The sequence below is a fragment of the Nannospalax galili genome, unplaced genomic scaffold (genome assembly GCF_000622305.1).
Source record: "Nannospalax galili isolate Female #2095 unplaced genomic scaffold, S.galili_v1.0 scaffold842, whole genome shotgun sequence".
In the NCBI taxonomy this organism is placed as follows: Eukaryota; Metazoa; Chordata; class Mammalia; order Rodentia; family Spalacidae; genus Nannospalax; species Nannospalax galili.
Window position 1 is genome coordinate 1,112,564 of NW_008349291.1, and position 19,248 is coordinate 1,131,811.

At 55.4% G+C, this 19,248-nt stretch overlaps 3 protein-coding genes across 10 annotated transcripts in view; all 3 read right to left on the bottom strand.

Annotated features, from left to right (window-relative positions):
• The window catches only part of Ssc5d (scavenger receptor cysteine rich family member with 5 domains), a 22,473-nt gene extending 8,953 nt beyond the window's left edge, over positions 1 to 13,520 (bottom strand). Inside the window, exons 1-12 of one of the 5 annotated variants that reach the window (XM_017801564.2) lie at positions 13,302 to 13,518; positions 12,775 to 12,798; positions 12,163 to 12,471; positions 11,642 to 11,755; positions 11,292 to 11,405; positions 10,603 to 10,911; positions 9,536 to 9,853; positions 8,447 to 8,623; positions 3,960 to 4,277; positions 1,864 to 2,388; positions 1,472 to 1,786; positions 1,114 to 1,281 (exon numbers count right to left, since the gene is read on the bottom strand). In XM_017801564.2, coding sequence (XP_017657053.1) covers positions 1,114 to 1,281; positions 1,472 to 1,786; positions 1,864 to 2,388; positions 3,960 to 4,277; positions 8,447 to 8,623; positions 9,536 to 9,853; positions 10,603 to 10,911; positions 11,292 to 11,405; positions 11,642 to 11,755; positions 12,163 to 12,471; positions 12,775 to 12,798; positions 13,302 to 13,326 — 2,716 coding nt within the window. In that variant the 5' untranslated portion in view covers positions 13,327 to 13,518. Of the gene's footprint in view, positions 1 to 1,113; positions 1,282 to 1,471; positions 1,787 to 1,863; positions 2,389 to 3,959; positions 4,278 to 8,446; positions 8,624 to 9,535; positions 9,854 to 10,602; positions 10,912 to 11,291; positions 11,406 to 11,641; positions 11,756 to 12,162; positions 12,472 to 12,774; positions 12,802 to 13,301 lie in introns of all 5 variants that reach the window. The other 4 variants (XM_008846649.3, XM_029570177.1, XM_029570176.1 and 1 more) reach the window with 4 other exon arrangements.
• A 766-nt stretch (positions 13,521 to 14,286) lies between these two features.
• Nat14 (N-acetyltransferase 14 (putative)) lies at positions 14,287 to 16,710 on the bottom strand. Of its 4 annotated transcripts, XM_008846651.3 has the most exons (4): positions 16,636 to 16,710; positions 16,358 to 16,491; positions 15,851 to 15,970; positions 14,287 to 15,303 (listed from the first exon to the last, which is right to left on the bottom strand). In XM_008846651.3, exons 3-4 carry the CDS (start codon positions 15,920 to 15,922, stop codon positions 14,755 to 14,757), a joined length of 621 nt encoding a protein of 206 aa, XP_008844873.1. In that variant the 5' UTR covers positions 15,923 to 15,970; positions 16,358 to 16,491; positions 16,636 to 16,710; the 3' UTR covers positions 14,287 to 14,754. The 4 variants fall into 4 exon arrangements, with proteins under 4 accessions (XP_008844873.1, XP_008844874.1, XP_008844872.1 ...); XM_008846652.3 differs by lacking the exon at positions 16,358 to 16,491 and having other exon boundaries at positions 16,636 to 16,697; XM_008846650.2 differs by lacking the exon at positions 16,636 to 16,710 and having other exon boundaries at positions 16,358 to 16,608.
• A 460-nt stretch (positions 16,711 to 17,170) lies between these two features.
• Positions 17,171 to 19,248, bottom strand: part of Znf628 (zinc finger protein 628) — a 6,378-nt gene continuing 4,300 nt past the window's right edge. The window contains exon 4 of the mRNA XM_029570202.1: positions 17,171 to 19,246. Within this exon, the coding sequence (XP_029426062.1) occupies positions 17,294 to 19,246 (1,953 nt within the window). The 3' untranslated portion in view covers positions 17,171 to 17,293. The remainder of the gene's footprint in view (positions 19,247 to 19,248) is intronic.

The following is a 19,248-nucleotide window of genomic DNA, read 5'->3' on the forward strand; positions in this document are numbered from 1 at the left end:
AAACATGCCACCCCCCTCACCAAAGATGGGGAGAGAAACTAGGGCCCTGAGAGGCAGGGCTGGAGAGAGAGGGCAGAGGAAACTGGAAAGAAAGCAGGTGGGGGGTGTGGAGAGAGGGAAAGAGGGGGAGATGGAGAGGAAGGGAAACAGAAAGAGGGAGGGAGAGGAAGGGAGCCGGAGGGGGGGGAAGGAAGGGGGAGGGAGGGAGAGAGAGGGACAGGGAGAGCGGAAGGAAGGGGGAGGGAGAAGGAGAGGGAGGAGGAGGGAGGGCTGGCAGCAGAGATGGAAAGACACAGAAGCCAGAGTAGAAAGGCACAGTTAGGAAAGGGCAGAGTCAGGAAGGGAAGGAGGTAAACCTGGCCCCAGGTGCAAGACAGAACCTGACCAGGACAGAGTATGAATGGCCAGAGTGAGTGAGATTTCTCTTGCTTTAGGGGTGGCTGAGGTAGAAACACTGATGTGCTGACAGGGCAGCCCGGAGCTGAGGGTTCTGGGTCATTTCCAGATGCACTGGATTGAGGGGCCCAGGCTGGTGCGTTATGAGCACTTCCTGGTCACTGTGGTACGCTCAGGACATGCTGAGCCCCTCATCTCTCAGAGTCACATAGTGTCACTTCTTCCAGACTGTGCAGGTTACTGTCCAGTCCAAGGAGGGTGTCTGATGGCCCTAGGGAAAGTCTATCCAGGGTTTTGGAGGCCTAGGCCAGCTCATGTGGAAGGATCTTTCAGGCTAGCCACGGTGGCATACACTTGTAATCCCAAAACTTGGGAAGTGGAGGCAAGAGGGTCAGTTCAAAGCCAGCCTCAGCTACATAGTGAGTTCAAGGCCAGCCTGGGATAACATGTCTCAAAAAACAGAGTGACTGAGATGGCTCGGTGGTAACAGCACTAGCCACCAAGTCTGAATACTGAGTTCGACCCCTAGGACCAACACGGTAGAAGATGTGAACCAACTTCCACAAGTTATCCTCTGACCTCCACAAGTGTGCTGTGGCCATGTATGTACACACATGCAGGTGCACACACTAAAGCAATGTAATTAAACAAGAGGGATCTTTTCAGAACCTTACAGGACAGAGAATGTTTTACAGAGGAGACATATTAGCCCCTCACCTGTATCTGGACGGCTCTGTGTTGCCGTGGAGGAGAACTCCGGGTGCCTGATGGTACCAATAGAAAGAGTGTGTCCAGACTGTGCTGGCACAGTGGTCCCTTTGGCCAATTCCTCTCCGGAAATGGGGTCCCAGGTCCAGGTGGGATAATCATCATCATCTGTGTAGCCTGGGGAGAAATTGGGTAGCAGTTGGCCCTGTCCCCTGTGTCACAGTTCAGTTCACACCCCCTCCCCCTTTGGAGTCCCCTGGAGCAACTCCTCCATGTCCCAACTCTGGCACATTTCTTATATTAGACTGTCGCCCTACCCCACCCTGACTCCTCTGCCTTAGCCTCCTCCCCTCCTGTTCCTAGGTACCAGTGCAGGTGAGGCCCACGTCTTCCTCATGGTCACAGTTGTGTTTCCCCCATGTCCCCGAGGGACAGTCGCTCAGTGACGTCTCGCTCCCCTTACAGCCCATGTCATCCAACCAGATGGGTCCAGTCCCAGGGCCATAGTGGGTTTTGCCCACTCGGGGCCGGACCTTTCCACAGCCCAGTTCCCAGCAGGCCACTGTGGCATCCCGCAGGTCCCAACTGTCATCACAGACTGTCCCCCAGCGTCCAGCATGCCACACTTCCAGCCGGCCAGCACACCTGTCGGGCCCATCAGCCAGACGAACTCGGAAGGGGCCTAAGGGTGGAAAACCCTTGGATAAGGAGGGGGACCTTCCATGCTGCCCCCAAACCTTTTTGCCTTCTACCACTCACCTGATTCCACAGGGATTCCAGTAGTGGGGGTGGGGGCTGGATCTTTGGATGACTCCAGCGAACCCTCTGGGCTCTCAGGGTATGGCTCCAGGGAGGTCTGGGGGCGTTGAGTGGCTGCTGTTGCCACAGTCTCTGAGGTCCACTCCCAGGGTGCCTGAGGGGTCTGCTTTGAGGTGGTATGTGAAGTCCGTCTGTGGGGAGCCTCAGTGGTCAGTCTTTTGGGTAACTCAGAGGTACGTGAAGTTGGATTTGGGGGGTTTAGGGTGCCTGGGACTCTGGTGCGTTTAGTGGTTGGCATCCCAGGGGGCTGAGTGGTTGGTCTCCTTGTGTTTTTGGTCACCCACTTCTTAGTGCTCTTCTGCACTTTCCCTGGAGCCTTTGTGGTTTTCTCCAGCACACCGGGGGTGTGACTGGCAGAGGGCTTGGTGGCCAGCTCTTCCGGGAGCCAGGCATCCTGATCTCTACCCAACCCAGGGAGCCAGCTCCAACTGAAGGGGTCTGAGATGGTGTCCAGGCCGGGGGTCCCTGAGAGGTCAGAAGGGAGCAAAAAGATAGAGACACCACAATGGTAGGATCATCTGCCCAGGCCGCTCTCCTCTGGCCAGTCACCAAGGCCCCATTCATGCCACAAATATTCACTGAACACCTTCTGTAAACCTGGCAGTTCTGTGCTGCGCCAAACCCCACACCACTCGGTGCCTTTTTAGCACTTATACAGTCTGGTTGACTGACCCCCATCCTCCCTCTACCCACACCCTCTCCACCCTTCCGCTACTGCTTGGAATCAGGGCCTCTCTTCCTATACCTTCTGATGAATGTCCCCACCTTCTCTCTTCTTTCTTTTTTCAGTGTTAGGGATCCAACCTAGGGCCTCGTGCATGCGTGGCAGGTGTCCTACCACTAAACTACATCTTCAACCCCATTTTCACTTTTCAAAAATGATTTTGTTTTTATTTTTAATCGTGTGTATGCGGGTTGGTATATGCGCATGAATGCTGTTGCCCATGGAGGCCAGAAGAGGGCACCAGATCCCCTGGAGCTGGAGTTACAGGTAGCTGGCTATGAGTCACCTGACATGGGTGCTGGGAACTGAACCCAGGTCCTCTGCAAGAGCAGTCTCTGCTCTTAACTACTAAGCCATCTCTCCAGGCCCTCTTTTACTTAAAAAAAAATTTATTTATAACTGGCTGTGGTGGCACACACCCTTAATCCCAGTACTCAGGAGGCAGAAGCAGTCTGTGAGTTCAAGGCCAGTCTGGTCTACATAGTGAGTTCCAGGTCAGCTGTGGCTACAGGGAGACCCTGTCTCAAAAAGACCCAAAAAAATTATTTATTTATTTTTATTTTATGTGCATGAGTGTTATGCCTGCATGTATGTAAGTGCACCTGTGTCATGAAATGCCTGTGGAGGCCAGAAGAGACTGTCAGATCTCCTGTAACTGGAGTTATGGATGGTTGTTAGCTGCCATGTGGGTGCTGGGATTCAAACCCGGGTCTTCTGCAAGAGCAGCCAGTGCTCTTAACCACTGAGCCATCTCTCTAGCCCCCTTTTTTACCTTTAAAAAAAGTTAATTCTGGGGCTGGAGAGATGGCTCAGCAGTTAAGATCACTGGCTGTTCTTACAGAGGACATGGGTTCAGTTCACTGTGGTGAAAAACAGTCCAGAGTAGAACAGCCTCTCTTATTTCTATGACTCTTTGTAGCAAATGACTGAACCTGAAAGTGGTCTTGGGGATCCCCCAATCCTTACCTTCTCACATGGATTCTCAATGATTTGTTGTGTACCTCTTTCCCTTCATGAGCCATGAGCTTCCCCTCAAAGACCTGTACTATGTTCATTCCATTCTGAGCACCCAGCACCTAGCTCAGTGTCTGGCACTGAAGAGTAGCCCTCTATAAATGTGGGGGAACAAGCACACAAACAAATATACTGCCTAGTTGATTTTAACTGGCCCTCACTTTAGCTAGGCTTAGGCAGTTTGAATGCGGTCACAAGGCTGGGGCTTAGAAGGCACTTAAGTTAATGCCAGCCTTCATCAGCAGTGACATTCAGGAAGTCCTCCCACACCAGCAGATAGACGGTACAGGGTCCTCACCAATGCAGATGACCCCGACATCCTCATTGTGAGCACAGTTATGTTTCCCCCAGGAAGCAGCAGGACAGTCAGACAGCGAAGCCTCTGTTCCCACACAGCCCACATCATCCAGCCAGATGGGGCCTGCGCCCCAGCCAAAGCGACCCGCTACAGGGTCTGACTGCCGAGGTCCTCCACAGCCCAGCTCCCGGCAGACCACAGCTGAGTCTCGCATGTCCCAGCTGTCATCACACACTGTCCCCCAGCGCCCATTATGCCATACCTCCAGCCGGCCAGAGCACCTGTTAGGCCCAGCCACCAGGCGCAGCTGGGGGGACCCTGAGATAGAAAACAAAAATTGCCAAGAGTTAGAAACAAAGAGCCCCCCTGGCCCTCTGATTCTTCATCCACCCGCCCCTCCATCTTCCTTTCCATGAACCCATCCATTCATCCGCCTGGGCTTCCCTCATTAATCTTTTCCAGGCAGCAGGTATTTATGAGGGTCTCTGCTTTGATCACGAGGGACCAAGAGTCAGGTATGGTTGGGTATCTCCTCCGAAAGTGAAATATAGAATTACCATGTGATACAGAAATTCGGCTGTTAGGGATATACCCCAAATAAACTGAAAGAGGGCTGGTGAAGTGGCTCAGTGGGTAAAGGCACCTGCCACCAAGCCTGACAGCCTGAGTTTAACCCCTGGAATGCCCCACACCCTGTGGAAGGAAAGAATTGACTCCTGTAAATTGTCCTCTGATCTCTGACCACAGAACATAAGTGCACCCACACAAAAGTAAATAAATATACTTTTTTAAAACTTGAAAGCATATGTAAACATATCCTTATATGTAAGTGTTCATGGCACATTAGTCACAATAACCCAAAGGTGGAAATGTCCTAAAAGTTGCTTAGTAAATGAAAAAACAAAAGGTGGCATTGGTTCCCACAAGGAGTTCATGGGTGTGGTCTCCAAAGTACAGGAAAGAAAAACAAAAGCAAATGAGACTAAATCAAACTAAACCCTTGACACAGCAAAGTAAATGATCAACTGGGAGGAGCTGGGGAGGTGGCTCATTCAATAAAGTGCTTGCCTTGGAAGCATGAGGACCCGAGTTCAAGCCCCAGTTTCTGTATTAAAAAGTTAGCTTAGTAGTGTGCTTGTAATCCCAGTTCTCAGGAGGTGGAAACAGGACGACCCCTGAGGCTTGCTGGCCAGCCAGCCTAGTCTAATTGGTGAGCCCCAGGCCAGTGAGATGATCACAAGGTGGGTGGCACCTGAGGAATGACCTTTCACAGAGGGGGGGGGGCTGTCGAGATGGCTCAGTGGGTAAAGGCACTTGCCACAAACCTAATGACGTGATTTTGATCTCCAGAACCTGCATTGTAGAAAGGAGAGAACCAACTCCCACAAGTTGTCCTCTGACCTTCACATACATGCTGTCACACTTGTGCATGCATGCACACGCACACACGAACACATGCATATGCACACGTGTATGATCACACATACAGACAAAATAAATTAAAATGTATTTTTTTAATTCAAGAAGGAAGGAGGAAAGAAAGGAAAAGAAAGAAAATTAGCAAGTATATACAACACACACATCAAAGAAACAAAGGTGCAAAGAAAGACAGAAAGGAAAGAAAGAAATTGGAACCTTATTCGCTGCTGGAAATGAAAAACAGCGCAGCTGCTATGGAAACCTGCGGACTTCCCTCCAAAACTATAAACAGAACTATCTTAGGATTCAGCAATGTTTATACAGCCCGAGAACGGAGATCAGGGTCTGAAACACGAGCATCCCTGTACTCAATTCAGCACTAGCCACAAGAGCTGAGATATGGAAACAACTTAAATGTCCATCAACTGTTGAAAGGATGATGATGTGTACAGCCCCATGGTAAAGTGCACACCAAACGTATGGGGCTCTAGGTTCCATTCTTAGTGCCACATCTTAAAAGAAAATAAATAAACTAATCAGCTAATTAAAATAAAATGTGGTCTAGACACACAACAGAATATCACTCAGCCTTTACAAAGGAAACAGGGGCTAGAGAGATGGCTCAGCAGTCAAGAGCACTGGCTGTTCTTGCAGAGGACCCAGGTTCAATTCCCAGCACCCACATCGCAGCTAATAACCATCTGTAACTCCAGTTCCAGGGGATCCAAAGCCCTCTTCTGACCTCTGAGTGCATTGCATGACATGGATACGTGTACACACATGCAGGCAATACACTCATACACATAAAATAAAAATAAAAATAAATAAAATATTTTTTAAAAACAAAGAAGTGGACTGGAGAGATGGCTCACAGTTAAGAGCACTGACTGCTCTTGCAGAGGACCTAGGTTCGATTCCCAGCACCCACATGGTGGCTAAGAACTGTCCTTAACTCCAGTTCCAGTGGAATCTGAAGGCTTCTTCTGACCTCCGCAGCAATGCACAACACAGGTGCACTCACATACATGCAGGCAATATACCATGCACATAAAATAAAAATAACAAATAAAATATTAAAATTTAAAAAATTTTAAAAACCAAAGAAGTAAACAGGCAGGCAGGCAAGATGGCTTACTGGACAAAGGTGCTTGCTACTAAGCCTGATGACCTTGAGTTCGATCCCTAGGACCTACATGGAAGAAGGAGAGAACTGACTCCCACAAGTTGGCCTCTGATCTCCATATATGTGCCTTGGCACAGGCACATCCCCCCCGCTTCTGGATACACAAACACAGACAGACAGACAGACAGACAGACAGACACACACACACACACACACACACCACATAAATGTAATTTTAAAAATTCAAAGCAAAACAAAATCCCAAGGACTGGGGCTGTCGTTGTTCAGTGACAGAGTGCCTGTCTAGCATATGCTAGGGTTAGGTTCTAATACTACAGAAAGCAGGTAAGATGACCAAGTAAGGGGAGAATTTGGAGTTAGTGTCTGATAAGGAAGCAGTTTCCATTTGGGGTGTGGAAGGGCTCTGGAGATGGACAATGGTGATAGTGGTGTAACAATATGTGATAAATAGCATCAGGTTGTCTGCTTAGAAATGGTTAAAATGGTAAACTGTATGTTATATAAACAGCCAGGCATTGTTTAGTAATGGGGCTGTATTCTGAGAAAGGCGTCACTAGGCTGTCTCACTGCTATTGGAACATCATAGAGTGTGCTTAAGCAGATGAAGATGGCTAAGACTTCACTAGGAAACAATCTTAGGGGACCACCATTGTGTGTGGTCTGTTGTTGGATAAAATGTTATGTGGCAGGGCTAGAGAAATGGCTCAGTAGTTAAGAGCACTGGCTGCTCTTGCAGAGGACCTGGGTTCAAGTCCTAGCACCTACATGGTGGCTGACAACCTTCTGTAACCCCAGGTCCAGGACATCTGATATCCTCCATGGGCACTGGACAATATGGGTCCACTTACATGCAGGCAATACACTCATACACATAAAATAAAATAAAAATAATAAAATATTTTAAATACTACATGACATATGGCTATCTTACCACACTTTTGACAGATCTTATTTGTTTGTTTACTTATTTATAATTTTTTGAGTCACAGTTGGTCTCACTATTTAGCCCTGGCTGGTGTGGAACTCACTATGTAGACCAGGCTGGCCTCAAATTCACAGAGATCTTCTTGCCTCTGCCTCCTGAGTGCTGGAATTAAAGGTGTACACAACCATGCCTGGCCCTATTTTTATCTTTTTCATTGTGTAGCCATGCCACCAGTCCCAACAGATTTCTTGTGTGGTGTGTGTGTGTGTGTGCGTGTGTGTGTGTGTGTGTGTACATGAGTGCAAGTGCTCTCAGAGGCCAGAGGCATCAGATCCCCCAGAACTGGAGTTATGCCCTGTGAACGCTGGGAACCGAATTCCAGTCCTCTGGAGCAGATGTCTCTTAACTGCTGAGCCATCTTTCCAGCTCCTCAAGGGAATTCTTTCTAAAGTTTTTTTAAATTTATTTTTATTTTATGTGTATGAGTGTTTTGCCTGGATGTATGTAAGTGCACCCATACATGCAATCCTCACAGAGGCCAGAAGGGGGCATCAGATCCATGGAACTGGAATTACAGATGGTTGTCAACCGCCGTGTGGGTTCTGGGAACTGAACTCAGGTCCTCTACAATAGCATTCAGTGCTCTTAACTACTGGGTTATCTCTCCAGATCCTCAAGAGAATTCTTAAGCTGAGCTGTTACTTGGAGAGAGACAGCAGACATTGTAACAGTTCTCTGTTACATAGTCACATCACCAGACACAAGAAGCCAGAAGCTTGAGCCTGTAGACTCTCCCCTCACCCCATAGTTCTATTCAAGGCTAGCTACAGAAGACAGGGCTCTTGTTCAGACACAATCCTTGATGTCAGGATGTCAGCAGAACACTAAACCAAGTACACACAACCTTCTGAGCAGGACCCAGGCTCTGCCTCTCTAGCTTTCTTTTTTCAAGAAGGTTTGCATAGGACAGTCTCTCAGCAAGAGCAAAGAGGGACTCACCAGCTTCCGGCCCAGGCTCTGGAGGGGCAGTAGGAGAGGCTGGAGGAGGCCAGCTGACTCTTGGGCCTGGGGTCTGGCCCACTGTGGTGGACAGGGGCCTGGATGCCACCTCCCTGGGTGTTGAACTGTTGCTGTCCACTGCAGGGGCTGTGGGCAACACATAGCCGAGGGGCATGCCTGGGATAGGAAAAAGGAGATTAGCGCCCCCTCCAGAGCTGCCTCCTACAGAGTAGCCCAAGGCTTTCCACATCCCTAACCCAGAGAGAGATGTGGGTGGGTGGGAATAAGGGTAGAGAGAGCTTGAAAAGGACAGAGCTTAGAGGTGGACGAGAAGAGGAGAGGCATCCATAAGAGGGCAGGATTGGCTTCTGCTGGGAGCAAGAAGATGGAGCCCCCACATTTATGCATCAAAACCCAGACAACATCCAGGGCTGGAGAGATGGCTCAGTGGTTAAGAGTACTCTGCTCTTACAGAGGACCCAAGTTTGGTTCCTAGCACCCACATGGCAGCTAACAACCATCAACTGTAACTCCAGTTCCGGGGGATCCAATGCCCTTTTTTGACTGCCAAAGGCACTTCACACAGGTGGTGCATTTACATGCAAACAAAACACTCATGCACATAAAATAAAGGTAATACATTAAAAATAGACAATATCCAGGCTGGAGAGATGGTTCAGTGGTTAAGAGCCCTGGCTGCTCTTGCAGAGGACCCGGGTTTGAATCCCAGCACCCACATGGTGGCTAACAACCATCCCTAACTCCAGTTCCAGAGGATCCAACAGCCTCTTCTGACCTCTGAGGGCTTTGCACGACACAGGTACACTTACCTACATGCAGGCAATACACGCATATACATAAAATAAAAATAATAAGTAAATTAATTAAATAATAATAATAAAATAAAAATAGACAATATCCAATGTTCCTTAGAGAGACCCAAGATTTTACATAAGAGAAGGTGGGGAAAGTGGGGGGTTCACAAAGGAAGGGAAGGGTGAACAGGGACAACACTGCTTCTTGACCATCCACTTGCTACGACACCCACTGTCCCATCCTTCCCCGAGGTCCCCACTCGTGCCCCCTCACCATCACACACGGCCCCAGCATCCTCTCGGTGGTGACAGTCATGTTGGCCCCAGGGCCTTGCCGGGCAGAATCGCAGGGCTGTCTCATTTCCCCGACAACGGAGATCATCCAAGATGATGGGTCCGGCCCCCTCCCCAAAGAAGGCACCCCCTGGGGCAGCCAGCGCCCTGCCACAGCCCAGCTCCCTGCAGGCCACAGCAGCATCACGAAGATCCCAGGCATCATCACACACTGACCCCCAGCGACTGCCATGCCACACCTCCAGGCGGCCAGCACAGCCATGGGGGCCATCAGCAAGGCGTAGCCTGGGTGCAGGACCTGGATAGAGGGGCAGGAAGGACAGGGAGATGAGAAGCTAGGATGAGAGAGCAGGTGCTGAGTTGTATCAAGAAGGGAGACTAGGATGGGTACTCAGGCACCGAACTAGATCTATGAGGAGTGAGGATGAATGGACAGGTGCTGAGTTAGACCTATGAGGAACTCGGATGGGTGAACAGGTGCTGAGTCACGCCAACAGGGAAGGGAAAGAGAAAAGGAAGGGACAGAGTTAGAGGAAAGAGGAGGGTAAAAGGAGAGCACCCCAAGTGCTGTTCAACAGCCCCCAGCCCCTGTCCCAGTTTCACCCAGTACAGGTGGGGAAAGACTCAGGAAGATAATTAGGCACCGTGTTGAAGCGGGGTGTGGCAGGGAGGCAAGGCTTGCTTGTTAGTGCCCCTACTCCACCTGTTTCTCTCCGTACCGTTAGACCACTCCCCTCCCTTCTTCCTACCTCAGCTCCCTGGCTGACCCATAGAGACAAGGGACCTCCGAGCAGGGGAACCAGGCCAGGTAGCCATGTGCAGAGGGCAAGCAGGGCCCCTTGCTTCTGAAGGCTCTGCTGTAAACAGCCTGTGAGGCAGGTATTCTAGCCTCATTGCCCCCTCAAGGAGACTGAGGCTCAGCGGACAGAGGCCTCACCCCTGCCTCTCCCATTTCTACAGGGAATGGGTAGAGACAGACTTGGAGCCAAGCCTTTCACCACTTCCTGGGGGGGTGGAGTGTCAGAACGGCCCTCGGCCCCGGCATACCGCTGCAGACAAGCCCAGCATCCTCTGTGTGGTCACAGTTACTCCGGCCCCATGGGCTTCGGGGACAGTCCCGGAGGGCCTGTTCTCCTCCTCCACATCCCACATCATCCATCCACACAGGTCCTGCACCAGGCCCGAATCTAGCACCCCCAGGGGCAGCCAGTGCCCCTCCACAGCCCAGCTCCCTGCAGGCCACTGTGGCATCTCGAAGATCCCATCCGTCGTCACACACAGTGCCCCAACGCCCACCGTGCCAGACTTCCAGGCGACCAGCACAGCCATGGGGACCTGAGACCAGGCGCATCCGCTCTGGGGGGACAGATAGGAAAGAAGAGGGTCAGTGAAGGGCTATGTCTGATGGCAGTTTGGAGGAAGCAGCTTCTTCTTTCTCCACCTGGGGAAACTGAGGCCCAAAAAGGGTAGTGACCTGAGGTCTGCCTGTCAGCTGGCTCATCCTGGAAAGAGAGCCACCATCTGAATTAGGTGCAACCCCTGGGTCTCCTGACAGCATGGATCCAGCAGAAGAGGGAGTGGCCAGCTCTGACTGAATCATAAGGGAGAACACAGTGAACACTGGGTTCATTGGAGGGTCTCAGTCTGGAAAGTGGTCTGATACCCTCAGCCTGGCAGAGTCTACGGACTCATAGCACACAGATCTGGGGAACAGGGGAGGTTAAGAGAAGACTTACCCTGGCGGGGGCCTCCGCTTCCCAGCACAGGGGCCCGGGTGGACTTGGCCTGTTTGGGTGGTCGAGGGTTCTTCTTTCGGGAGGCATTTTGGGGGGTTGCTGCTTGGCGGGGAGCTGGGAAGGGGACACATGACCAGGTCAGGAATTGAGCTGTTCCTCCTTCTACACTCTTTGGTATCTGTTTGGGGATACGTTTCTAGGGGTCTGAAGTGATGGAGGACTTCCGGGTGATAAAAGAAAGTAGCTCCTGGGAAAGTGGAGCTGAGGGGAACTCTCATTGCAAACAGTCCATCCCTCACAGCAGAGATGGATCACAGGGCAGGACGGGTGGCCTAGTCCTCTGGGCTCACCATGAGTCACACGGGATTCCTCTGAGCTGGGGCTTAGCTCCTCAGACAGTGCCAACCATGGATCCCCATCCAGCAGGGATGTTGTGTCATCCCTAGAGTTAGCCACACGCTGACCTATGGGAAAGAACTGAAGTTATAAGGAAGGTGGGGGGACCAGAGGGGCTACTGGGTCCCTGGGACAGGAGCAGGGGTTGGGACATCTGAATTCCCTAGGGTTTCAAAGTGATTATGGCCTGGCTTGACCTTATTCCTAGCATTTTGGAGGTAGGAAGATTTCTGTGAGTTAGAGGCCAGCCTGGTCTACATAACAAGTTCCAGGCCAACCAGGGTTACATAATAAGACCCTGTCTCAAAACAACAGAAATAAGTGATTGTAAATTGGGGGTTCCTAGAGGGAGTGGAACATGAGGCTTTATGTGGAGCAGGGATTGGGCATCTCTGAGCTGCTAGACAGCTCAGATTTGGAGAAACTAAAAACTTAGGGGTCCCCAGGTTATCACCAGGAGTATGTGTCTCTTTACCTGCACAAACCACGCCTGCATCCTCCTCATGAGAGCAGATGTGGGCTTTCCAGCCCCGGTGGGGACAGAGGCCCAGGTGCCCCTCATTGCCCCGGCAGGCCAGTTCACTAAGCCACACGGGCCCAGAGCCCTCCCCGAAGAATGCCCCTCCAGGGGCGGCCAGTGCCCCCCCGCAGCCCAGCACCCGGCAGGCCACTGCAGCATCCCGTAGATCCCATCCGTCGTCACACACGGTGCCCCAGCGCCCATTGTACCAGACCTCCAGGCGGCCTGCACAGCCATGGGGACCATCAGCCAGGCGTAGCCGCTCTGAGGGATGGAAGGAAAGTTGTGACTCCAGACAGGGGTACTCTGAAGCTGGGGACCAGGGTGACAGTAAGGGCAGGGGACTGTCTTGCTGAGTACCATCAGGAAGCCAGCTGCCCCAGGGAGGCTGGATCCTGGACCCCATGAGAAGAATGTCTCAGAGATGTTGAGGGGCTGTATTGGAGATCAAAGTGGAGTAGGGGTGGCCAGGGATCAGCCGGAGGGTGAGGCAAGGCCTGGGGTGGACAGCCAGCAGCTGGCTTGGAGCTGGGCAAAGCCAGATGGGAGGAAAGTCAGGACACTTACCGATAGCCTGGATCCCTACCAGTGCTGCTGCAAGGGAGTTTGGAGGGGACAGAGTGAGGAGCAGGCCCAAGGGGGAGGGGGCCTTTTCCCCAGTTCAGGCTCCCAGCTTGAGTTCAGTGAGACACATCCACCCACATACATACGGATTGCTCACACCTCTAAGCCAGAAACCCCACTGCTGTAATGAACTTTGGGCGGAGGCTGGGCTGAACTGCAGGTCCCTGGGGCGGATGGAGCCCCACATGCCTGGCCCTTGAAGTCAGGGCTGGAGACCAGAACTTAATGGTGGGGTCAGACCCCACAGAGTCAAGGCCAGGGCATGCAGAGGGCTGATCCCTAGGGTTGCTAGGCAGGGCATGCACAAGTCTGGGTCCCTGAAAAATTAGAGGGGACAGCCAAATGTCAGGGTGTCCCAGGGCACCAGGGAATACAGCAGGCTTCAGGAAATGGATGAGCTAAAAGGTCAGAGATGGGGGAGTTCAGACCCCCTAAGTCCCATCCCCCTACCCAAGAAATGGGTCACTCACCAAGGAGGCAGGCCAAGACCCTCATGTTTGCAGAGTCCAGGGCAGGGGTTGGGGTGAAAGGGGAAGGAGGGGAGGGGAGGGGAGGAGGAGGCAGCCAGGGAGGAAAGGAGGGAGGGAAGCGCCTGCTGGGGCGCCCTAGACAGTGAAGATCTAGAAGGTCTGAAGGCTTTGCCAGGAGGGAGAGAGGCTGCAGGGAGGCAGCAGGGGACAGGAGGGGGGAGGGGGCTGGCCACAGCTGAGGCTGGGGAGGAGGGGGACCGGCAGCAGGCGGGGAGGGAGGTGTTCAAGAGCAAACACCCACAGTGGAGGGAGGTGGCCAGTTAGGCTCCAGAGGGCCACATGCTCAGGATGCTTAGGGGGGATGGCAGACTGACTCTGGGAAGGGTCAGGCAGGCCTGGGTGTCTGGGGGACAGCAGGGCTGGGGGCACACCCTCCTGCCTCCTCCTTTGTTGAGCCAGGGAATTGCAGCTGGGAGTGGGCAGATCTGAGGCACTCCCACAGTAGCGAGAGGGCCTACAGCCAGACCCTAGGAGAGACTTCCTGGATTAGAAAAGAAACTGTAAAACCCCTCTTCAATTGACACCCACCCTGGTGAATCTGAATGGAAAGCCTCCAGTCCTTATCTGTGAACTTGAGAGTCCCATACACAGGTATGGAGGGAGGGGAGACCAAGGGCCAAGGCTTGGTCTGGAGAGGGGGACTACACACTCACACACTCTCTCTCTCTCTCTCTCTCTCACACACACACACACACACACACACCAGCAGCTGTGAGGGGAAAAACTTCAGTAATGGGGAGCATGACTCAGAAGGCCTGGCAGGGACTGGACTGCAGTGAGCTCACTGCCTCCCCTTCTCCCAGCTCAGCCCCCCCACTCCCCCACCCCATTCCCCTAGCAATTAATGTCAACTTGGGAAAGGAGGAGCCAGACAGAAGGAGAGGGTCCAGATCGGCTGGAAAAGGCATCAGACAGGAGACAGGCACACAGCAGTTTCAGGCTTTATTAACAATGTAAAAAACCATATGGGCCCAGAGGCCCATTCCCCGCAGCTCCACCCACTCCCGGGAGGCCTGTCCCCTTGGGAAGTACCCAGATGCAGACCCTAACTCTTGGAGCCGGCTTTGCCTGCTCACTCTCCCTAAATATCCCTCCCAGGCCTAGAGCTCACACAGCAGGGACTTTACAGGACCCGGCCCAGACAGGTTTTCCAGTGCAGACAGACCTGGAAGGCAGGGATTGGATCGGCTGACCTCTAGTGGCCCCTGGGGGCCCAGAAGGGAAAAAAGGATTCATCCTACTGAGTTCAGCAGCCCCTCTGAGCCTGGCAAGGCTGCTGTGAGCAGACTGGGGAGCAATTGAGGGAGGGGGTGTAAAGTGCCCGGCATATTTGTATACCTCCTTAGGTACTGGTTCTCTGCCCATCTATCTCCCCAGAGGGCATGGTCTGCAGTCACAGGTCCTTGCTGAACTCCCTAACCAGGGTATAGCCCATGCAGCCCCAACCCCCCTCAGCCTGGTAGCCACAGCCCTCTAGCAACCCTGCCACCCCCCAAGCGGCCACAGCCACTGGGACCACTAGCCGGGCCCGGGGCTCCCCAATACTCCCTGCCCAGGCTCTAGCCCGGGACTCTGCGAAGGCCAGCAGCCTCCTACCCACTCCCCTGCGGCGGTGCCAACGACACACGGAGAGGCGGGTGACTCGGGCCCCCTCCCCCAAGTTGGCGCCAGGGGCCAGGGCCAGGACTCCGCACACATCACCAGAACCCCGGACAGCCACCCAGGGGCCCCCCAGGCCACCTGGAGGAGGCAAAGAGCCCCAGCGGGCTCGCAACCCCAGCTTCACAGCGGCAACAGCTAGGAACACGGGCAGCAGGAGAGCCAGAGCGAAAGAGGCCAGGACGAAGCGCAGGCCGCTACTGGCTGCGGCCAGGAGGAGAAGGGCCGGCGGGCGTGTCAGGGCGTGGAGGACCACACGGTTTTCTGTGTCCTTTACACCAGCCTGTGGGTGTGGGGGGGTGGGGGCTCAGCCATGCATTAGGTGGGAGCCCCCGGACCTAGGCTCTGGGGGAAGGGGTCCCCCAAATGGTAAGGAAGGACAGCTGGAGGGGTGCCAGTCTAGCCCAGCTGGATGGATGAATGAGGAAATTGGGAGCTGTGGGGGGCATGAATCCGGAGAGCATGCCGGGAGTCAGGCACCAGGGAAGCCAGAATAGGGAAACTGAAGCTGTGGACTCTTTTCAGGAGTCTGGGGTGGGAACAGGGCTAGATTACTGGGCTGTTGGGACCGACTACGGGTCAGGAGGCCTGAGTGTTTAGCCCCCACACCCTTCCATCTGCTAAAACCAAAACCGAAGAATTCATGTGCAAGTAGGGAGAAGGCATACACGGCCAGAGGGACCAAGCAAAACTGGCCGAGACCAGAAGGAGATGCCCTCCAGAGGCCCCGCTGGCTCGGGCAGGTGGGCGGGGCTGGCGGAGCCCACTTTGAAGGACCCTAAACAACTGCGCAGGCTCAGTGGGCACCTGTCTGTCTGCCTGCCTCTCACCTTCAGCATCTCCAGCACCACCGGCTTCTCATCTTCCCTCATCTCCCGCACTGACAGGTGGTTGGGGGCCATGGTAGCCCCCAGGCCGCCGCCCCCTAGGAGGGAGCTGGCGTTGCGCACCTGGTGAAGACAAGTAGGTTCAGCGTCATATTGGGCACCTGAGTCCTCAGAGCCCTGGGGGCGCGGAACCGGGCTGCAGTTTTTCCCAGATAACATCACAAGGGCTCTGGGGCGCCCCCGAAGAGGACTATGGCAGGTCAGGCGCCCCCAAACCCAGGGACCTCCCTAAGGTCTCCCCAACGTCCATAAATGTCCTCCGGGGAGGACATTCAGCGATCCGACCCTAAATTCGCTCTGGATGTCAACACCTGGCAGCGGGGGTCCACGAGGCTCCTCCCCACACGCCAGAGTAAGGGGCTCACTCGCGCCCCCGCCCCGCGCCAGTAGCCCCCGCCTCCCCTGCCGTGGTCCCGGTCCTGAGCAGCAGGAGCAAGGGCCCGCAAGCACCTCCACGGGTCGCAGCGATCCCTTAACAGGGTCGGGAAGGGGGTCACCGACGGAAGTGACGTCCACACTCCAGAGTAGCAGGGGCGGGGCGGCGCCTGCTGTCGGCCTTGGCAACTGTTGTCAAGCTTCCCCAGCTAGTGAGAGAGGGGGTGCGGGGAGCGAGGGAACTGTGAAGGCCAGAGAGAGCTCTGACCCCGGTGGAAGCTTCCTCCCCGACCCTAGGGAGCAATGCGGAAAGGGGGCAGTTGCAAGCCGCTGGGAAAGGAAGGGCTACTTACCCAGCTGGGGAAAGCTTAGCACAGCTCCTTTCCGAACAGCCCTCGTTGCTAAGCGACCTGAGCATCGCGAGGAGGCGGCGTAGGGTGCAAACCCAGTCTCATTGGCGCCCGGGCCTTTGCAGGAAGGGGTGGGGGCAGCGCTCCGCAGCATCTCAACCCCAGGGACCTCCATGTCAACCCGGTGGGGAACTAGGAAATTGATTCCAGTGTCCCCCTACTATTAGTGACCAGGGACACGCGCGCACACACACCTTTAAAAGATGGGGGAAGGCCGCAGAGATGGCTCAGGTGGGTAAGGGCTCTTGCCGCCAAACTTGACCTTGAATTTGATCGGACTCCCCCAAGTTGTCCCTTGACCGCCACGCGAATGCACACACATATGAACACCATGTTTTTATAAGTAAAAATGTAGAAGATAGTAACCGAGCCCCCAAACGCTAAAGCAGATCATCTCAGAGCCATCAAGAGTGGACTCCTCGCTCCCAGGCAGGGCTAGGCCGTGGCTTTCCCCTCCTCACAAGAAAACAGAAGCACGAAGAGAGACCGGGTCTTTATTGAGAAGCCCAGCCCGCAGCCCCTTGATTCTGGGGCTGACCCCAGCCCAGCTGAGGACCAGGAGTTGGGAGGTTCTCTGTATGGCGCCAAGAGGTGTCAGTCTTCAGAACGTGTGCACCAACTGGACTGCGGGCAGAGTCTGTACAATCTGGATGGAGGGCAGGCCCTGGGGAGCCATGACCCCTGGCCCAGCACCTGCAGGGACCACTTGTACCATCTGGGAGGCGGGAGCCATGGGCACTCCCGCGGGGGCAGAGGCGGGCACTGGAGCCGGCGGAGCCAGGAGCTGCAGGGTGGCGGCGCCTCCGGGGCCGCTGCTATTTTCCAGCAGCTCAGTAGCTGGGGCACTGCGAATGATGAGGAGTTTCTGTCCCGCTGGACTGGGGGCTGGCGCCTCGGTCAGCCCAGGGGACAGAGTTTCGACCTCCTGCACACAGAGCCGGGTCTGCTCACCATCTGCTCCGCTCAATACCAGCACACTCTGCAAGCCGTCGTCTGTCTGCAGGGTCTCAAACAGGACATCCTGGACCACACCGGTGCTGGCCTCCCCGTCCCCCACCTCCCCAGGGCCACCAGGGCCGGTGAGTAGCTCCTCAGCTGCCCCACTCTGAACCACCAGCAGGTTTGGGGTTTCGGTAGCCACAGCTCCCCCAGTAGAGTTGGAGAGCTGGCCTGCCAGGGGCTGCAGCTGGACCGTGGTCACTTCCTGGGCTGGCTGGAGCTGGACTGCGGTCACTTCCTGCGCAGGCTGGAGTTGGACCGTGGTCACTTCCTGCGCAGGCTGAAGCTGGACCCCACTCATTTCCTGGGGCCCTGCCTCCCCACTCCCCACATTCTGTAACACAATGAGGCTTTGCCCTGCCCCGCCAGCCCCCGCGCCGCTCCCCCCCTGCACTCCCAGACCACCCGGGCCCGGCAGCCACACCACTCCTGACCCCTGTCCGGCTTTCCCCAGGGCCCGAGGGCTCTGCCTCGCACCACTGCTCGCACTGGCAGGGGGCAGTAGGATGAGCTTGGGTGGGGCGGGTGGGGGAGGAGGGGTAGAAGGCTGGACGCTGCTGGGGATCAGCTGGAGGCCCTGGGCGGTCTGCACCAGCAGGAAGGTCTGGGAGTTGGGCGCAGCTGGGCCTGGGGGCTGAGCCTGCGCCATGCCCCCGGCCACCTCCAGGGAAAGCGTGGCCTGTAGGTGGGGGAGAACGTGGACATCTTGGGTGGCCAGGGGGGCTGGAGCGGCGGCCAGGGGGACGGGGAGCTGCGGCCCGACGGGGCCTGCGGGGCCCGCAGTGGAGGCCGGGCCGTGAGTCCGCAGGTGCCGCTGCAGGTAGGCGGCCATGACGAAACCCCGGCCGCAAATGGGGCAAGCGAAAGGGCGCTCGGCCGAATGCGTGCGCTGGTGCAGCAGCAGGTTGGAGGAGTGCGTGAAGGTCTTGGGGCAGAGCGGGCAGCGGAAGGGCCGCTCGCCCGTGTGCACGCGCTGGTGCTGCCGCAGGTTGGACGTCTGCGCGAAGCTCTTGCCACACACGCCGCAGGCGTGCGGCCGCTCGCCCGTGTGGACGTGCTTGTGGCGCCGCAGGCACGACGTGTTGCGGAAGGCCTTGCCGCACTCCCCACAGGCGTAGGGCCGCTCGCCCGAGTGCAGCCGCAGGTGGTACTGGTAGTGCGACGACCACTTGAAGGTGAGGCCGCACTGGCCGCAGGTGAAGGCCCGCAGGCCCGTGTGCACGCGCTGGTGGATGGCCAGCAGGGACGAGCGCTTGAAGGCCTTGCCGCACTCCCCGCACTGGTAGGGCCGCTCACCCGTGTGGTCCCGCAGGTGGTAGCGCAGCCCCGACGAGCCCTTGAAGGCCTTGCCACACTCGGCGCACTTGTAGGGCCGCTCCGCGGACACGGGCGCCGGCGGGGCAGCCGGGGCCAGGGGCTCCTGGGGACAGGTGACCTCAGCGGCCTCGGCCTGGGGGGGTGGGCGCCCGGCCGCCGCCTCCTCCACGTGGCACTGCTGGTGCGCCAACAGGCTGGCCAGCTGCGGGAATGCGCCGTCGCAGCTGCCGCAGCGGAAGG